This window comes from Budorcas taxicolor, chromosome 5 (genome assembly GCF_023091745.1).
Source record: "Budorcas taxicolor isolate Tak-1 chromosome 5, Takin1.1, whole genome shotgun sequence".
NCBI classification, from domain to species: Eukaryota; Metazoa; Chordata; class Mammalia; order Artiodactyla; family Bovidae; genus Budorcas; species Budorcas taxicolor.
In genome coordinates this window covers 27,592,353-27,609,700 of record NC_068914.1, presented here as the reverse complement: position 1 = coordinate 27,609,700, position 17,348 = coordinate 27,592,353, and the positions used below count along the sequence as shown (strand labels likewise).

Genomic DNA, 17,348 nt, shown 5'->3' with positions numbered 1-17,348 from the left:
TTGGTGGATGACTCAGAGAAGACTGTTTTGAGAGTTTTTGTCCACTGATGTTGACCAGCTCATGCTCCTTATAATGGACAGCTCTTACATGGTCATTGAAGTAGTGGGTTAGCAGGCAGTCAAATATCTGAAAGTATTGATACTTATTAAATACTCAGGAGTTTAGATTGTCCATGGTTTCTTCGCTCCCTAAGTGACAGATCTCTTCCCCACGGTAGCTCCTTTAGCCATCATTCAGAATATAAAATTGACTAGCCCTAGAAGTATTGCTGTCTTCAGAGTTCCGTGTAAACATGCATAGAGTCCTCTTCATACCAACTTGACCAAATAACATATGTATACAAACATAGGCAGGTCATTGCTACATTTTGAGGCACATTTTTATACCAGAGGAATGAAAATACTGGACGAGGACAGAGAAGACTTAGGTATGTTCTCACCATTTGGCACATTTGTGTTTACGGTAGCTTTTAACCTGATGAGACTTTATATCTCACCCCTACAGGAAGGCAGTCAGAGCACCTGGCATTTAGAACCTACTGGGGCTGGTGGAGTTTTGAGTGAAATAGTCTACAGAATATAAAGACACTAATCTCAGAGAGAGGAGACCTTTGGTAGGAGATTATGAGAACTTTATGGGTAATTGTTCACACCAGTGCCCCACTTCCCTTCTGAATTGTGACAGTGTTAGTCAGTCAGCCGTGTTTGACTCTTTGTGACCCCATGGACGGTAGTCCGCCAGGCTCCTCTGTCCGTGGGATTCTCCAGGCAAGAATACTGGAGTGGGTTGCCATTTTCTTCTCCAGTCTGAATTGTCACAGTAGCATTTAACTGGTACACGTGATTCTCTTTGTCCCTCCAGGAGTCCTCTAAGTGGATGAAGGGAAATAATATGAGCCCATTATCACAAATGCAGAAACTGCAGTATTAGAACTTGTGGCCTGTGTTAACGCAAAAATCAGGAATAAACTAGTTCCTGGTTCAGCCATTGCGGCTACTCTTGTGTTCTAGCGATGGGATGTTTCTCGTGGCCCTTAAAAAAGAAGCCGCCACTTCTTTGCTTGTGTACTCACAAAAGATTGTTGTTGTGTACTCACCTTTAGGTGAGATAGTAGATATTTAAGAAATTTACCCCCAGGTTTAATTCTTGGTCTGTTTTCTTGTTCATTTTGTTGTTTGTTAGGTTAGTCAACCTTACTGAGTTTTCTCATCTTGTATCCAACAATGATAGTTTCCCATAGTTGTCCTAAGGATTGGACAAGATAATGTATGGGAAATGTTTAGAACTGTGCTTCTGATATGATAGTTTTAAAATAAGAGTAATAGTAGTCATGATCAAGATCACAGAGATGGAGTTGGTGGTATACCTGTTTCACCTCTTTTGTGTCTTGGATAAAGATAAGAGACTTCTTAGCATCCTCAGCAACTTCCATACAAAGATATGATTTAAGTGTCTGCCCCCTCTGTATAAGCAGCTTCATGTTCAAGCCTCAATTTCCTCAGCTTTAAAATGAGCAGGATAGGGAATTCCTTGATGGTCTAGTGATCAGGACACCATACCTCCACTGCAGGGGGTGTGGGTTCAACCCCTGGTCGGGGAACTAAGATCCTACAAGCTCTGCAGCATGGCCAAAATAAAACGAGGGAGATAACCACCTTCAACACAGAGTGTCTTCATCCACTCACTATTCTTTTGGTGGAGGTTACCATTCATCAATTCAACAAATATATTTACAGAGAACTTAATATATATTACTGCATTAGATCTGGAGCCAAACTTAATGAATTAAACAGATGTAAGTCCCTTGCCCTTCTGAAGACTAGAATCTAAGGATGTGAATGGTAAGCAAATATATACAAAATCACACACATGCACCCACACAAGAGAATTATAGGCCATGATAAGAGCTACAAACACCAGAGATTGCTGTCTAGATTAAAAGAAATAATGTATGTGAAAACGCGTCATTGGCTATAAAATGTGGCCCTTCAGAGACTTTATTTTGACTAACACAACATCTGTGGCAGCCAGTGGCTGCCACACATGCTCACCACCTAAGGTTTCCTGGTGACACCACCACTCCTTTTTCTTTGAGGCTTATTTCAGTGCAGAGAGTGGAAGGGAACCTTTCTGTTGAGTTTATAATAGCAATTACAAGCTGATAAGGGCAAACCATTCATCAAACGATCATACCTCCGGACTTTATCTCTTTGGGTCAAATGTTTCCTGATTGATATTGACTACCATATCTTAAGCAGCTTTGAACAGATAAGAAGCTAGAAAAGAAATTCCTTTGAAGGAGATTTGACAAAATTATGTTTTCTGATTTTTTTTTCCTTTAAAGAGAGAGATTAACTTCTTATTGTTCTTCTTAAAGAGCACAAAAGCTACAGAATTGCCGAAAATGCAAAAAAAAAAAAATTATGGGTACATACTGAATGAATTTCCACTGATCCAAACTATCATCTATGTTGATATTCTTTTTTTGTTCTGAAATTGTCTGGAGAGAACTTTAAAAATATTACAAATGACCCTGTACCAAAGATACCTAGGAACAGATATCCGAAGAAAAGATACCTTCTTGGTTATTACATACAAGTGCCATATTGGAAAAGTGCTGTAAGCAGTCTCACAGGTTAAGTACAATTCATTTATTTGTAGAAACAGTGTTTGAAAGGTAGGGAAGGTAGGTTTCTGACCATGAGCCTGATAACCAGCTTCTAATTGAAATGACCATAAACATTGCAATTAATCAATTATGTACTCAATTATAAAGTATATAATTACATTCTGAACAGTAAAAAGCCTCCTAAAGTGTATATAAATCAGTTAAACAGGGCAATACAGTAACCGATCACATAAAATCATATTTGATGAGACATGTCATCTATCACAGTGTTTTCCACACAGTTCTTATCTTACATCTTTGTGATTCATTTGTGCCATGTTTTTTTGCCGCAATAAATCTCACAGTAAAGGAACTTCTTTATCTTGGCCATAGAATTCGGAGACATTATTTTGAGCGGAATGACTAGGGCATCTTGAAAGATTTTGGAGTGGGGAAGATCTGGGCACATTTCTAAGGCTTTTTGGAAAGGTAATCTGTATTGGTCTGTCTTCCTTTACTCGTTATAAATTTCTCTGTAACAAGCTTGGGCATTTTTGCTTACGTTGTGGTCTTGATACTGTCTCCATAGTTGGCGTGTGTTGCCTTGAAATTAGCTAGATGACCTGTGTTTGCTTGCGTACTTCCGGCAATAGACGCTCGATATTACAACAGGTATAATTAGAAAAACATGCTAAATACACAGCAGTCTTGATCAAGTCACTGCACGTTGAGAAGTATAGGCAGAACTAACTTAGGACCATATAGTGGTGCCTATATTTATATAAATTCTTTAAGTTTGATATGTATAATCAAGCAGGTCATTCCAAAGTAGGCTGACTTAGGAACAGTGGGACTGAGCAAAGGAAAAGCATATCTGCATTTTTAACTTTGGCAAGTTGGAAGAATTTCTGATATTTTGATAAATGTATCAAAATGTCTTTCATTCTGTGGATGTTCAAGAGGTATTTGTGTCTGGTGAAAATACACCAAAGACCCGGGTCTTGTAAATTCTAACTTGTGCCTCAGAATGGATAATGGAGAAATATGAGTAAGTTCAAGAAGGGTAGCTTTCTAATAAGGTGGTGATAGCATTCATTTCTCTCCTTTTCCTCTCCTTCGGTTGGGACCAGATTCCAAACGGCTTTTCCATAAGTGAAGGCAGAGTTTCTCATGATGTACTCTGCATATAAGTTAAATAAGCAGGGTGACAGTATACAGCCTTGACGTACTCCTTTTCCTATTTGGAACCAGTCTGTTGTTCCATGTCCAGTTCTAACTATTGCTTCCTGACCTGCATACAGATTTCTCAAGAGGCAGGTCAGGTGGTCTGTTATTCCCATCTCTCTCAGAATTTTCCACAGTTTATTGTGATCCACACAGTCAAAGGCTTTGGCATAGTCAGTAAAGCAGAAATAGATGTTTTTCTGGAACACTCTTGCTTTTTCCATGATCCAGCGGATGTTGGCAATTCGATCTCTGGTTCCTCTGCCTTTTCTAAAACCAGCTTGAACATCAGGGAGTTCACGGTTCACGTATTGCTGAAGCCTGACTTGGAGAATTTTGAGCATTACTTTACTAGCATGTGAGATGAATACAATTGTGTGGTAGTTTGAGCATTCTTTGGCATTGCCTTTCTTTGGGATTGGAATGAAAACTGACCTTTTCCAGTCCTGTGGCCACTGCTGAGTTTTCCAAATTTGCTGGCATATTGAGTGCAGCACTTTCACAGCATCATTTTTCAGGATTTGAAACAGCTCAACTGGAATTCCATCACCTCCACTAGCTTTGTTTGTAGTGATGCTTTCTAAGGCCCACTTGACTTCACATTCCAGGATGTCTGGCTCTAGATGAGTGATCACACCATCATGATTATGCAGGTGACACCACCCTTATGGCAGAAAGTGAAGAGGAGCTAAAAAGCCTCTTGGTGAAAGTGAAAGAGGAGAGTGAAAAAGTTGGCTTAAAGCTCAACATTCAGAAAACTAAGATCATGGCATCTGGTCCCATCACTTCATGGGAAATAGATGGGGAAACAGTAGAAACAGTGTCAGACTTTATTTTTTTTGGGCTCCAAAATCACTGCAGATGGTGATTGCAGCCATGAAATTAAAAGACGCTTACTCCTTGGGAGGAAAGTTATGACCAACCTAGATAGCACATTCAAAAGCAGAGACATTACTTTGTCAGCAAAGGTCCGTCTAGTCAAGGCTATGGTTTTCCCAGTGGTCATGTATGGATGTGAGAGTTGGACTGTGAAGAAGGCTGAGTGCCGAAGAATTGATGCTTTTGAACTGTGGTGTTGGAGAAGACTCTTGAGAGACCCTTGGACCCGCCGGGAGATCCAACCAGTCCATTCTGAAGGAGATCAGCCCTGGGATTTCTTTGGAAGGAATGATGCTGAAGCTGAGGCTCCAGTACTTTGGCCACCTCATGCGAAGAGTTGACTCATTGGAAAAGACCCTGATGCTGGGAGGGATTGGGGGCAGGAGGAGAAGGGGACGACCGAGGATGAGATGGCTGGATAGCATCATGGACTCGATGGACGTGAGTCTGAGTGAGCTCCGGGAGATGGTGATGGACAGGGAGGCCTGGCGTGCTGCGATTCATGGGGTCGCAAAGAGTCGGACACGATTGAGCGACTGAACTGAACTGAAATGAAGGCAGAGTCGCGGTGGGTAGTTATACCCAATCCCTGTTGCAAGAAACAGAACCACACAGAACAAGTAGCCAAGGCAGGACTGCCCAATGGTGTGACCTAGAGGCCTTCCCCTACATCTCAGGGGGAGCTTACATGGTTCTTTTCCTCTTTCCTGAGAAATGTGCTAGCACATTCTTGTGGGGAGAGCAGGTGGTTTGTTCATTTATCCATATGGCCAACCAACATGTGTCGATAACCAGCTTTGTCATTGTATGTAGCCCGATGTAAGGATATGGGACTAGAAAAGCAAGGAACGCAATATAGTGCTGACCTTTGAGGTACACACATGTTCCTGGGGGCTCCCTCGGATTCAGTAGACACTTAAATTATAGTGCTGTAAGTGCTGTGATAGAACCAAGTGAATCCTTCTCAGATTCAATAGAAGAGAGGAAAATATGTATTATTTTTTTAATTTCATTTATTCCTCGGAATATTTTACTGCAACTAATATAATTAAGGGACTGGCAAGTTTTACAAGTGACTAATATATTAATCCCACTCTTCCCTTCTGCCTTGTGGGATTGTCAGTTGAGTCAGGGCTTAAAAATGGAACTTGATGAGATTTGTTCTAAAGATGTTGACTAATACCAGTTAAACCCCTAAACATGACACACAGATTGACTATGTCTTTTTCACTCTTTTTAAAGACCCAAAGATGCACCTCGTTAATAACCTGCTCCATGTCTTTAATGAAGAGCAGGCTAATTAAAAATTGTTTGCTGGCTGGAAATGAATAAATGAAGAATCACATATTAAAACAGGCATCATCAGCCTGCATAAGGAGCTGAACATGGCTAGTGGGGAATGAGAGGAGTAATTGTGAGCCTTTTATCACCGAGGATGACACATAGAAATGTAGACTTGGATACAGGGAGTAGGGTAAGGAGGCTCTTGGCAGGGCGGGCAGCCAGCTTCATCTCCCACTGTGTCCATAATACAAACTGAAAGAGCAGGGAAGGAAACAGAGTCTGTGGTCTCCTCGCTTCCTCCGTCTCTCCTGTCCTGCCTGTCCATCAAGCCCCTTCCTGTCACAAGTCCTGCACCAACCTCTTCGGATCCATCTCTGTGGCTTGTGAAGATCTACAGTGTAGAAGGTGTTTGGCATGGTGATGCATTGGTCTCAGGGAGACAGGGAAGAGGATATCGGTCCCTCCCCTTATGCTCTGTCCAGCTGGGCAATATGGGACTGTTTTCAGTTTCTTGACCTTGCTTTCCTATCCCTTGATTCTAAACCTCGGCATATGTCCTTCCTGGAAAAGAAACCGTGTCATTTTCTCACCCTTCAAACTGGCCAGGCTCTTTTGTCTTGCAGATCTCAGCTTAAACACCACTTCCTAAGAACAGTCTTCTCTGATGTTTCCATGATTTCAGCACTCCTGTGGTATTCTCAAAGCTTGTCCTCTTGCTTATTGATAACATCTGCCCACCCACTTTACCCTATCCCTCTGTTCTCCATGTTAGAACCTCAGCCTTGTGAGGGTAGGGCCAAGGAATGTCTTGGGAACCCATGGACCTAGTATATAGCCTACATATCCTAGGAAACCAACATAATGTTGAAAAGATATTTCAGTTCTGACTAGCAGCAAACGAACTCAATTCTGCTTCCCTGGAAAGCAAGAATCTTGTCTCATGATTCTTTGGTGACCCTTGTAAGGCTAATTGGTGCCCAAGAAATGTTTTTGAAAACAGTTCTTAATTCTGTTTTTATATTTACCTTAACTAGGCTTGAGAAGAGCTTTCTTTAATGATGTGAGGGACACAGAGAGGATGAACGAGCTCGGGCTTGTTTCTCTCTTAGCTGGAAGGACTTGCATAAGCAGAGTATCACTAGTTTAGAGTACTGAGCGAGCAATCGCCTGCGAACTGTGTGCCAGTTGCCACTGCGTTCTGCTCTACAGTCTCTCTCCTCTTTGCCCCGCATCTCAGGAAACAAAAATCTATTCCTCAGTAGGGTCTTTGAGTAGGCTGCTCTGTGAAGCAGATAGCATGGTGTGAAGACACATGAGTGTCGGGGTCTCAGTCTCCCCTCACGGTTACTCACCACCTTTTGTGCTCCTGGGAAATTACTTAACCTTTCTAAGGCTCAGTTTTCTCATTTTTAAATTGATAGTAATGATGCTACACACCTCAAGGGGATATTATAGTCATCTCTTGGTACCCTCAGGGGATTGTTTCCAGGGTTCTCTCTGATAACAAAATCGGAGGATCCTCGAGTTCCTTACATAAATGTATTGTTTCCGTATAACCTTAGCACCTCTCATCCCCTTTAGTCATCTCTAGATTACTTTTTCATTTTTAATTTTATTGAAATATAGTTGACTTTGGGCTTCTCTGGTGGCTTAGATGGTAAAGAATCCTCCTGCAATGCAGGAGAACCTGAGTTTGATCCCTGGGTTGAGAAGATCCCCTGGAAAAGGGAATGGCTATCCACTTCGCCTTATCTTGGTGGCTTTCCAAGTCAACTGGAAAGTTTAGAATCAGAGGTATTTATTCAACACTTTTCTTTTTTTATCGCTTATAACAGCCTCTGTTTTTTTCTTTTTAAGTTTGTCATCCTCAATGTTTTTCTAAACTGATTTCATAGGGAAGACAATCTTTCCTTGGAATCAACCAACAACCAACAGGAGCATACTTGACCAAAAAATAGTGGGAAGACAATTGTAGGGCATAAAACCCAAAAATAATGATGAGAAGGATGGTGATGATGCTTATATGCTGTTCACTATATGCCAGGCACTCATCTGAGCCCTGAATCATTGTCTCCACTTGGCAGAGGATGAAACTCGTTGCCTGTGTGAACCATATAGTGGAAAGAGTATGTAATTAGCTTAGTTTGCCCTTAGAACTGCATCCTGATAGAAAAGTATTTTTCTCCATTTAATATCCAACAAAAGAAAGAGATCACCTTACCACAAGTTCTCCCCTTGTTTAGCTGAGACATCTGACTCAGTTCATACACATCTACATCTCTGTAGCTTGATCATGACGTTGGAATGTCGAAAATAATAAAAGAGGGAGGAAACCAGTATGAAGCGAAATCTACGTTTACTGGTAAGAAACATAAAGCATTTGGCATCAGCAGAAAGCTTAGTCTTTGATGTGGAAAATAGAAGAGTTCTTGCTGTTTCCATTTGGGTCAGAGAAAGAGATGGTGGCACTATGATAAGTTTAGTGGGTTCTAAAGCTAGATGTAATAATCGAAGAGTCACAAGTTGTCCTGCCCTGAGGACATGCAAGTATGAAATACCCATGTCAGGAAAAATGTAATCAGTGAGGAACCACACAACAGGAAAAGCAGAAAGTATGTGATAAGACAGGTCCCAATTATCCTATGAGTGAGACTTTGTTATGAGATGAAGCTATATATATATGTGTGTGAGTTGGAGGTTGGTGATGGATGATGGAAGAGACGGAGAAGTATGGATGGGTAATTTTTGGTGAATCTCCCTTTTTTAATTTATTTTTTATTAAAGTATAATTGAATTACAATATTGTCTTAACTGTTGCACAGCAAAGTGACTCAGTTGTACATATATCTGTATGTGTGTGTATATGTATAAATATTCTTTCCTATTATGGTTTATCACAGGATATTGAATATAGTTCCCTGTGCTATACACTATGACCTTGTTGTTTATCCATTCTATATATACCAATTTTGATGGATCTTCTTACCTCCAGACATACAGAAGCCAACAGCCTGCAGTGTCCCTATTCTGGACAGCAGCCTGAGGAGGAAATGTTTTATTTTAGGTATGGCAGTGTCGTCAGTTTTAAACAATTCCCCCCCGCCCCCCGTGTTTTCAAAAATGTTCACACGATTAATGCCTCTTGCATGTATTCAACAAAAGTTGCCTAGCAACCATCAAGAAGCATTTTTGGAGTGCAAAGGGTCTAAAAATGAATGAAGAGCAAAAACAGTTTGTTGCAGCTGAAATGACCAGGTTTCTGATACCAGGTTCAAAGCAGATCCCCCAGGAATCAGGCTAGACATCCCTTAAGAGTAACAAGATATGATTTGGCATACTTAGAGACCCACTGAAATATCCTGTTCATATTGATCACATGCAAAGAGGGAATGTGTAAGATACAGGAGGAACCTCTAAGTATAGCTTGATCCACTTCTCTGCCTTCAGGCCGGCTGCCTCCTGCCTAATCCCATGTGGATGTGTAGATAATGCGGTTTTGGAAAACACTTAAGAGGAAGATTATAACACCTCCTCTGGGTAACCCATTTTGGAATCTTGCAGCCTTTGGATTGAGACCACTAGGTAAAGAACATGGGTTAATCCAGGAATTAACCTCTTCTCTTCAGGTCACTGATTTATACCAGTGATTGGCTCTCATAGTCATATGTTATTCTAAATAAAAACAACCTCTCGGATCTTCTATATCAGGGGTCACAAATGCAGGTGCCCAGAGGTGTCAGCAGAACCTAGAGGGAGAAGAGTGGTGGGGCTTATTATGGGAAATCAGGAAGCAGTAGATAGCCATGCTCTGCCTAGAGGAGCAGCTGGTTTTCAGCTCCAGTTCGTTGTTTTGTGGGAATAAGAGCCCACAGTTGTCAGAGCTCTCAACTCTTTAAGAAGAGCCAGGCATGTCAATTTCAATGTGAAAAATCTCATGATTTTCAATTGATGATCAATAAAATTTTTTTTTAAAAAGCTACAAACTAAGTAAACTACGATACCAGGCAAATTTGGTCTGTGAACCAGTCTTATTTAATGAAACTGTCTTGTTATATAGATGAGGGAACTGAGGGAGGCATGGAGAGTGAGGACATTTATTCAGATTTAATGAATATGAGAACTCCTTAAAGTGAGGAACTGTGCTGTTTTATCCCCAGCTGGACTAGCACAGTTTCAGGCATGTGATGGCAACTCCACAAGTATTTATTGAATCCACAGATATTAGCTCTTAGAAGCTAAACCAGGACTTGGTTTGGCCAGTAAGAAATCAGGACCTTAAATACTTGTTCTTAAACGATTTTATTTTCTTTCTAAGTGACTTTCATTAACTTCTGTTTGGATAGAACTTGCTCTTTTGCCGTACTGTGGCTTGTTTAAAGTGGTATTTGATTAATAGGAATGTTCTGGTGAAAATGTCAGAGGAAAAACCCTGGATTCTATCTGGAGTTCAGCCTTCTCATAGATCTGTCTATACTGGGATTCTTATAAACAGTAGGTTTTCTTGGCCTATCATATTTAATTCCATTCAAATATTTGTCTATTTATTGAGCTCCTACAATGTGCAGAGGCCTCTGTATGGTGATTTCAAGACATAGGGGATTCAGGGGACCTGGGAGGGATCAGGGTTCAATGATAATTTAGAGAATGAAGATGCTTGGCATTTTTATTTATTTTTTAAAACATTTTTTTTATTGGAGTATACTTGCTTTACAATGTTGTATTAGTTTCTGCTATACAGCACAGTGAATCGGTTACATGTAAACACGTATTCCCCTCTTCCTTGAATTTCTTTCCCATTTAGGTCCACAGATAATTGAGTAGAGTTCCTTGAGCTATATAGTAGGTTCTCATTACTTATCTATTTGATACATGTCTATCTCAATCTCCCAATTTCTCTCTTAAAAAAAAAAAAATTTGGTCCTATTTAGCAACACTTCACTGTGTGGCAATTTCCTTTCTTCACTTTTTGTCCTGAGATTTAATCTTGCCCCCAGTATAGAATCAGTTATCACCAAGACATCCTCTCTTTTAGCAACCTCTGGTTATTGTCTCTGTGTTGGAAGACTCAGCCAGAGTGGACAACATTCAGCCTCCACTGAGGTATACCAGATGTCGAGTGATCCTCCGGCTTTCATTGCACTTATTCCTTCTTGCATTCTGTAAGCTGCTTACTTCTATGCCAAGGGTTCAAGTGTTTCTACTGTGTCAATAACACACCCACTAGAGAACTACTGGCCTCTTGAAATGCTTGAAGTGATGTGTTTTCATGAGTCTTTTGCATGTAATAGTAATAATGATGAAGTCCACCGTTTATTACTGTTTTCTAAATACCAGACAATGTGCTAGTTACGGTGTCTCATTTTATCTCATTCATAGTCTTTCCCAGTCGTAACTGTTCAATCCTTTTTTTGGATAAATGGGCAAATTCAACCCCAGAGAGAGATGGACTTGCCCGGGGTCATACAGTTGCTTGGTTTGTAAATTTTATGAAGAACTATCTGCTCTCAATGCCTCTGCTTTCTTAACTTCCTTATGAAACTTGGGGATCCAGCAACAGGTTTACCAACTTCACCAGCCTTCTGTGAAAGGTATACCTTTTTTAGAAAGCCAACTCTCAGGGATGCTTTAAACAAAGTGAGTGATTTTGAATGAGACTGGGTTTAATTTCAAAACAGTGTCTTTTGCTGGCACAGATAATCATATGTAATGTCATCTTGCAACCTCTCTGCGTGTGTGTGATTTCATAAAACTGGTGTAGCAGTTTATTATTATAAAATTAGTATCACATAGAACAAACCCGGGACCCAAGCCAGATGAAATAGACAATGAGTAGTTATATAAGGTTTTGGAAGCACATGTAGTAGAACACAAGCTCACTGTATTTTCTTCTCAATTGTCTGCTGTTCGTTAATGTTTCCTTTTCAACATGATTGCATCTCAGTTTAATAGCACTTGCCATCTCAGGCTTTATGGTGCCAGGCCTGACATAGTTACATCCCCTTTGTGCTAAAAATATTGCATGTATATATTCAACCGCAACCCGACATGTTTAGCTAATGGGTTACTCAAGGAGCTATTCACTTATATAATTAAGTGATGTATGTAATTTTGTGTTAACACATTTGCAATGTGTGTTTCCCTAGTGATTGCAATACTTTATTCTGTGTAAAGTGTGACATTTTAATTCCCGCTGAACAATTTCCTACCTTGATTTGCCTTGTTTTTGTGGCAGGGGATTATTTTGCAATCAAGATAAAAGCATTATTTATGAAATTTCTAGGCTATCCCATTACTGGGAACTTTTAACTGCAGATCAATCTCCTATTTTATTGATCTTTGTTAAAAATCTTTATTAGAATTTAAATTTGATCTCTACATTATAGATTTGCCGAGACTTTGGCCTGCAGGGACACTTTTTTTTTTTAAGGCAGCTTTGCAGGGATGGGGTTTTATTAAAGAGAAGTTCTCACCAGACAGTGTGCCATCTTCCCCAGAGAACTTTGTTTCTCTTCCGTGTTGCTCTCTTTCACCCTGTTTAGGTTCTCCAGTAGAGCCAGCATCATCCTGTGGGCTTGGAGGGTCTTGGCAAAACAAGTCAGATTTATAGATTTTCACAGACAAGGCAAGTCTCTGTTAAGCTTTTAAGTGGTTGACAATAGCTGGGTCTCAAAGTTACACAGTGGGAATTAAAATGTGAATGCATATTCCCCCCCTTATTAATGGCCACTGTGACCAAGGGAAGGTGCTACAGGCAGGAAGGTGAACAGCCCAGCCACTTTCCCCTCTTCAGAAATATTTCTTTTCTCTCATTGAATCAGCAGTCAGTGCAATTTAATAAACATTTACTAGACCCTCACTAAGTACCATACACTGCTTTCAAAATAGGATCGTCAACTGTTCTGTAAATGTTTATTGAGCATCTACTATGATGACGCCGCTGTGACTAAGACTGATGTCATCTCTTTAGTCTGGTGAGGCAGAGAGACCCACAGATGATTTCAGTACAGGGTGCCAGGTGCTGGGGTAGAAGCATGCTTGATCTAGAAGTTACAGACAAAGAAAAACTCCCCCAGCGGGAGATGTGGAAAATTAGGAAGTGTTTTAAGGGATGCAATTCCCAATGCAAGTCTAGGGGAACAACTACAGGTTGGGGCAGGAAGGACAGAGGTGAAGAAGGAAGGGTATGGTTGCCAGAGCTCAGGTGTGGAGCACAGGTGTGGAGCCACGTGAAGAGCCTGGAACCTCTGGGGCCTTTGTTACTGCTGGAACGTAACGAGGATGCTCAGAGGTAAGGTGGGCAGTGGTTCATGTCTCCCGCAGGTCTTGAATTCCCAAAGTCTTTCCTCACATGAGGAGGCCCCTGGGCTTGCTTTCAGCCCAGCCCAGCAAAAGCAAGCAGGTGGCAGGCGCTGACGCCAAATGCCGAGTATTGCCCTGCTGGCTTCGTGAGCGTTTTCCTTTTAGTCCCTCCCATTTGGGTCTGAGCAAACAGCTGGGAGTGTGGTGCGCAGAAGTCCCGCCAGAGGACCCACGGTCGTATGCTCCAAGTGAGCTTTCTCAGTTGTGTGTTTTGGCATTCGAACACAGCGGGAATGTCCTTGTCAGCTCCCATTTGACTTTATTAATTGCAGTTCCTTGGAAAGTGTGTTTTAGTTACGTGGTCTTGGGATGACAGAGCTCACCCCGTAGAGAGACCCAGGAGGAGGTATTCGGGGCCCGTTGCAAAGCCATCTGCTGCCAAGGCACCACTGCTGGTCCCTTGCAGCCAGCAGACATGGGTGTCTGTCATGCTCTGCCGCTAGCTGTATGACTGTGGGAAGTTTGCAGTCCCTGGGCCTCCCTTTCCTGACAAGTAGAATCCGGATTTGGACTCAGTGGTATCTGAGGTTCACCTTCCGCTGGAACTTCATCATTCTTTAAATTACTCAAATGAAGAATCCTGCCACCATCACAGCTCCTAGCGGTGATCTTTGGTTCCAGATCCACTAGAAAACCCGCAGGCCACTTTCTGCACTTCACATCTTCTCTGGGTCTATATTTTAGAAGGCTGCCTACACTAGCACTCAAATCTTGGTTTTAATTTTTTAAGATGCAAAGGGAATTGCTAAGCTTCTGAATATTCCTGGAAGATATGGTGGTATGGATCAAATAATCCACTTTATTAGTGGTGTCACAGGAGGCTGTCACCTAGCAGCTCCATTTGTTTCCAGGCCCCGCCCCTCCCCGCCCCCCTCCCCCTCCCCCCCCTCCCGCCCCCACTTCCCAGAGCCCTGAGGCTGAGGTTAATAACGTCAAAAGAATGTTTTAAAATTGCTCTTCTGTTGATTCCAAAGAGTCAGAGCCCTCACGTGGTTAGAGTCCTGGGCTAAGAGTCAAATTCTAAATTTAATTCTAGCCTCTGTGAACGTCCTCGTGCCTCACTCTCTCAACATTAACTGATGTTTCAGTTTTCTCATCTGCAAAATAGGCCTAAGATCCCTTGCTCCACAGAAATATTTGCAGACAGATTTGTGGTACACAAGGATTGGCATTATATTGGGGCAGAATATCATTTTTCATTCCATAATGGGACTGAAACAAAAGCCCTTTTGAGTATGCACCTTGTGTAAACTTACCATGCTTAAATGCTGATGAATTTCAGAGGTCAGCAAACACCACCCCCTTTCTTCATTATATTTTTTAAAGCTAAACAAGGCTAACTAGGGAATTCATTTTGGAATAAAAAGACATGAAAGAAAGGGTATTTCAGCTTGCACAATAGTACAAAGGAGAACAAGAATCATCATGTTTGCTAAAGAACTCACAGCTGTTTAATTTTGTAGTAAAATTACTTTAAGAACTTTGCAAATTCAAAGACAAAACCAAGCAACTGTTGTTGCAACAGTGAATTTCCACGTGTAAGCGGAAAGGCCAAGTTAAGATTAATCTGCCCCTAAAATCACATTAAAAATACAGAACGTTTTTGTTAATGCTGGTTGGAGGAGCGGCTTTTATCTGAAGAGAAGACACATAAAAGAGGGAAATGGTACGTTTACTGGTAATAAGATGAAAAATAGTTTATGTTCTCATGTACTTTGCCCCCAGCTTTTTCTTAAGCTGCTCAGTCTGTTTTAATACCAGGTTTGTTTGCTTTTTGGGGATGGGCCTGTTAGGCAGGAAATTGTTGAAAGGCCTACAGCAGAATTTTTATTTAAACGGTGTTTTCAAAAATTAAAATTAAATACCAAATCGAGTAACTGATGATTAAATTTGGAGTTCAGATTTTTATAAAATTTTATTTTTAGACGATAAGTTCTATACCTGTACTTGTTCTGTAAATTCCAAGTTTCCATATGTTGCCCATTGTCAGAAACAAATAAACTGTTCCTCATTTAAAAAGAAAAAAAGTGGTTTTCTTCCATATTAGGGAATTATTCAGGCTTCTTTCCTTGGTTCCTATAATTCCAAGCCAGTTGGAACATCAGTCTATTTTTGGTTATGAAGAAACTTTTAAAATGTAGGCCTGATTTTTTTTAAGGTTCTAAATCTCATAAAAATCAATTTACCACATATAACAGTTATGGTTGTAAATATAGTGAAGTCACTGTATTCTAGAAAGACTGATTTCTAATTTCCATATTAGCCCCTCCCCTCATCCTCCTTCCCTCTCCACATAGGAGGGCTGCTAACTATAAATTCTGACACGCATAAAACAACATGAGGTTGTGATTTGCGACTGTTTCTGTCGAGGCTGAATGTTCTTACCTGAATTTGATTAAACTAGTTAGTTTCTGGGTTTTTATGGTTTTCCCACCACATCACATAGATTGGCCACAAGAGGGCAACCGAGAGTTTCCTTTCAGCTAACAAAGCCAGAAATGGTTTTAATATCAGCTAAGTGTTTTAACTTGCTGAGGATTTATTTCCCCGCCTTCCAGTTGCCACACATGCAGCCTCCGAGTTTCCACTAACAGCGCATAATAATCCAAATAAAGTTCTTCTGAGGGAAAATATAGACAGACTGGTCCAGACAAGAGCTTTTGCCCAAATAAGGAATCCTTGTGTGGAGACCCCACGTGTTAGATAACCATCGACTGACAGTTGGTCATGAGTTAATAATGTTGGATGCTGAAATATGTATACCATGTGCTATAAAAGAGCTTGGAGGGTAAAGACAAATACTGCTACAGTTAGATATCAGAGACATACCAGAGGTGTGCAGACTGCTTCCCTAGATGTAAGTTGAACCTGCTAAATAATTCCATAAAAATTATTATTACAAGTATTAGACAGTGGAATGAATAATTGTCATTACACATTTTGTTGATGTTGTGGAGATTTTAGTCTGAATCTCTCTGCATGCCATTGCCTTAAATGCTATGTCAACTCTTGCCTTCTAAGAAAAGAAAATATTTCCTAACTTTATTTCCAGTGCTACCGTTGCTGTTTTTATTTTTATAATGAGAACCCTAAAAAGGGGGTGGGGGAATTCTATAAAAGAACCCAGGCAGGTGTGTAACCCTTTGATTGGCATGTTATATTTGGAGAACCCTGTTCCTCCCCTAGGTCGGTTTCTATGTTGCTGCTGCCACAGGATCAAAAGAGGAGGAGGGGGAGGGGACAGGCTTTAAATTCAGCAACTGTAACAAGTTATTTGGGAGGATGAGACCTAGGCCAGCCCTCTTCTCAGGGCGATGCCCCCTAGTCTTTTGGGTGCTAAGATTGGGAAAAGAATGCATCTTCTCTCCTAACCCCTAGAGTTCAAACCTTTTTGTTCTGTCCACTTTTCTGGGCTTATTGGAGCTTCATTCTTCAAAGAATTCTCTTTGTGTCATGTGAAGCTGTGGGACTTCAAGTACCTTGGGAGAGCGATGAAGGCCACGCCCTTGCCTTTGGGCCTGACTGTATCTGGCCTCTCTACTTACTGGCAGATGAAACTCCAAAAAGAAAAACACATCCAGACCATGAACCTACTCAAGAATTTGTGATGGAGAAGCTTTTACTTTCCAGTGAGTCAAAATCACTCATAATCTATTTTCTCTTATTCAGTTTGCAAATGACTTACCTTACGCCCAGCTCACGCTGGCAGCAGGAAAGAATAGTAAGGAAAATAAAAAATTAGCTCTTTTTCTCACTTTCTTCCCCTTCCTCCACTCTCTCACTCTCCAAATCTGATGTCAAAGCTTAAAATTTGCTTTGGCTTCTTAGTTAAGGAAGTTAATGAAATAACATTTTCATCAGAGCCATTTAGTTCCTTTGAGTCAATGATTACCAGATTTGAATTTTACAAAGGAGGCATTTCAGGTTTGGCAAAATGTTCAGATACTAACATCTATGCATGACTACCCTCCAAAACAGTGAATAAAAGTCTAG

At 40.9% G+C, this 17,348-nt stretch overlaps 1 protein-coding gene across 1 annotated transcript in view; it reads left to right on the top strand.

Moving 5' to 3' along the window:
• ARID5B (AT-rich interaction domain 5B) overlaps positions 1-17,348 on the top strand; it is a 190,660-nt gene that overhangs the window by 118,342 nt on the left and 54,970 nt on the right. Inside the window, exon 5 of the mRNA XM_052641125.1 lies at positions 16,817-16,984. Coding sequence (XP_052497085.1) covers positions 16,817-16,984 — 168 coding nt within the window. The remainder of the gene's footprint in view (positions 1-16,816; positions 16,985-17,348) is intronic.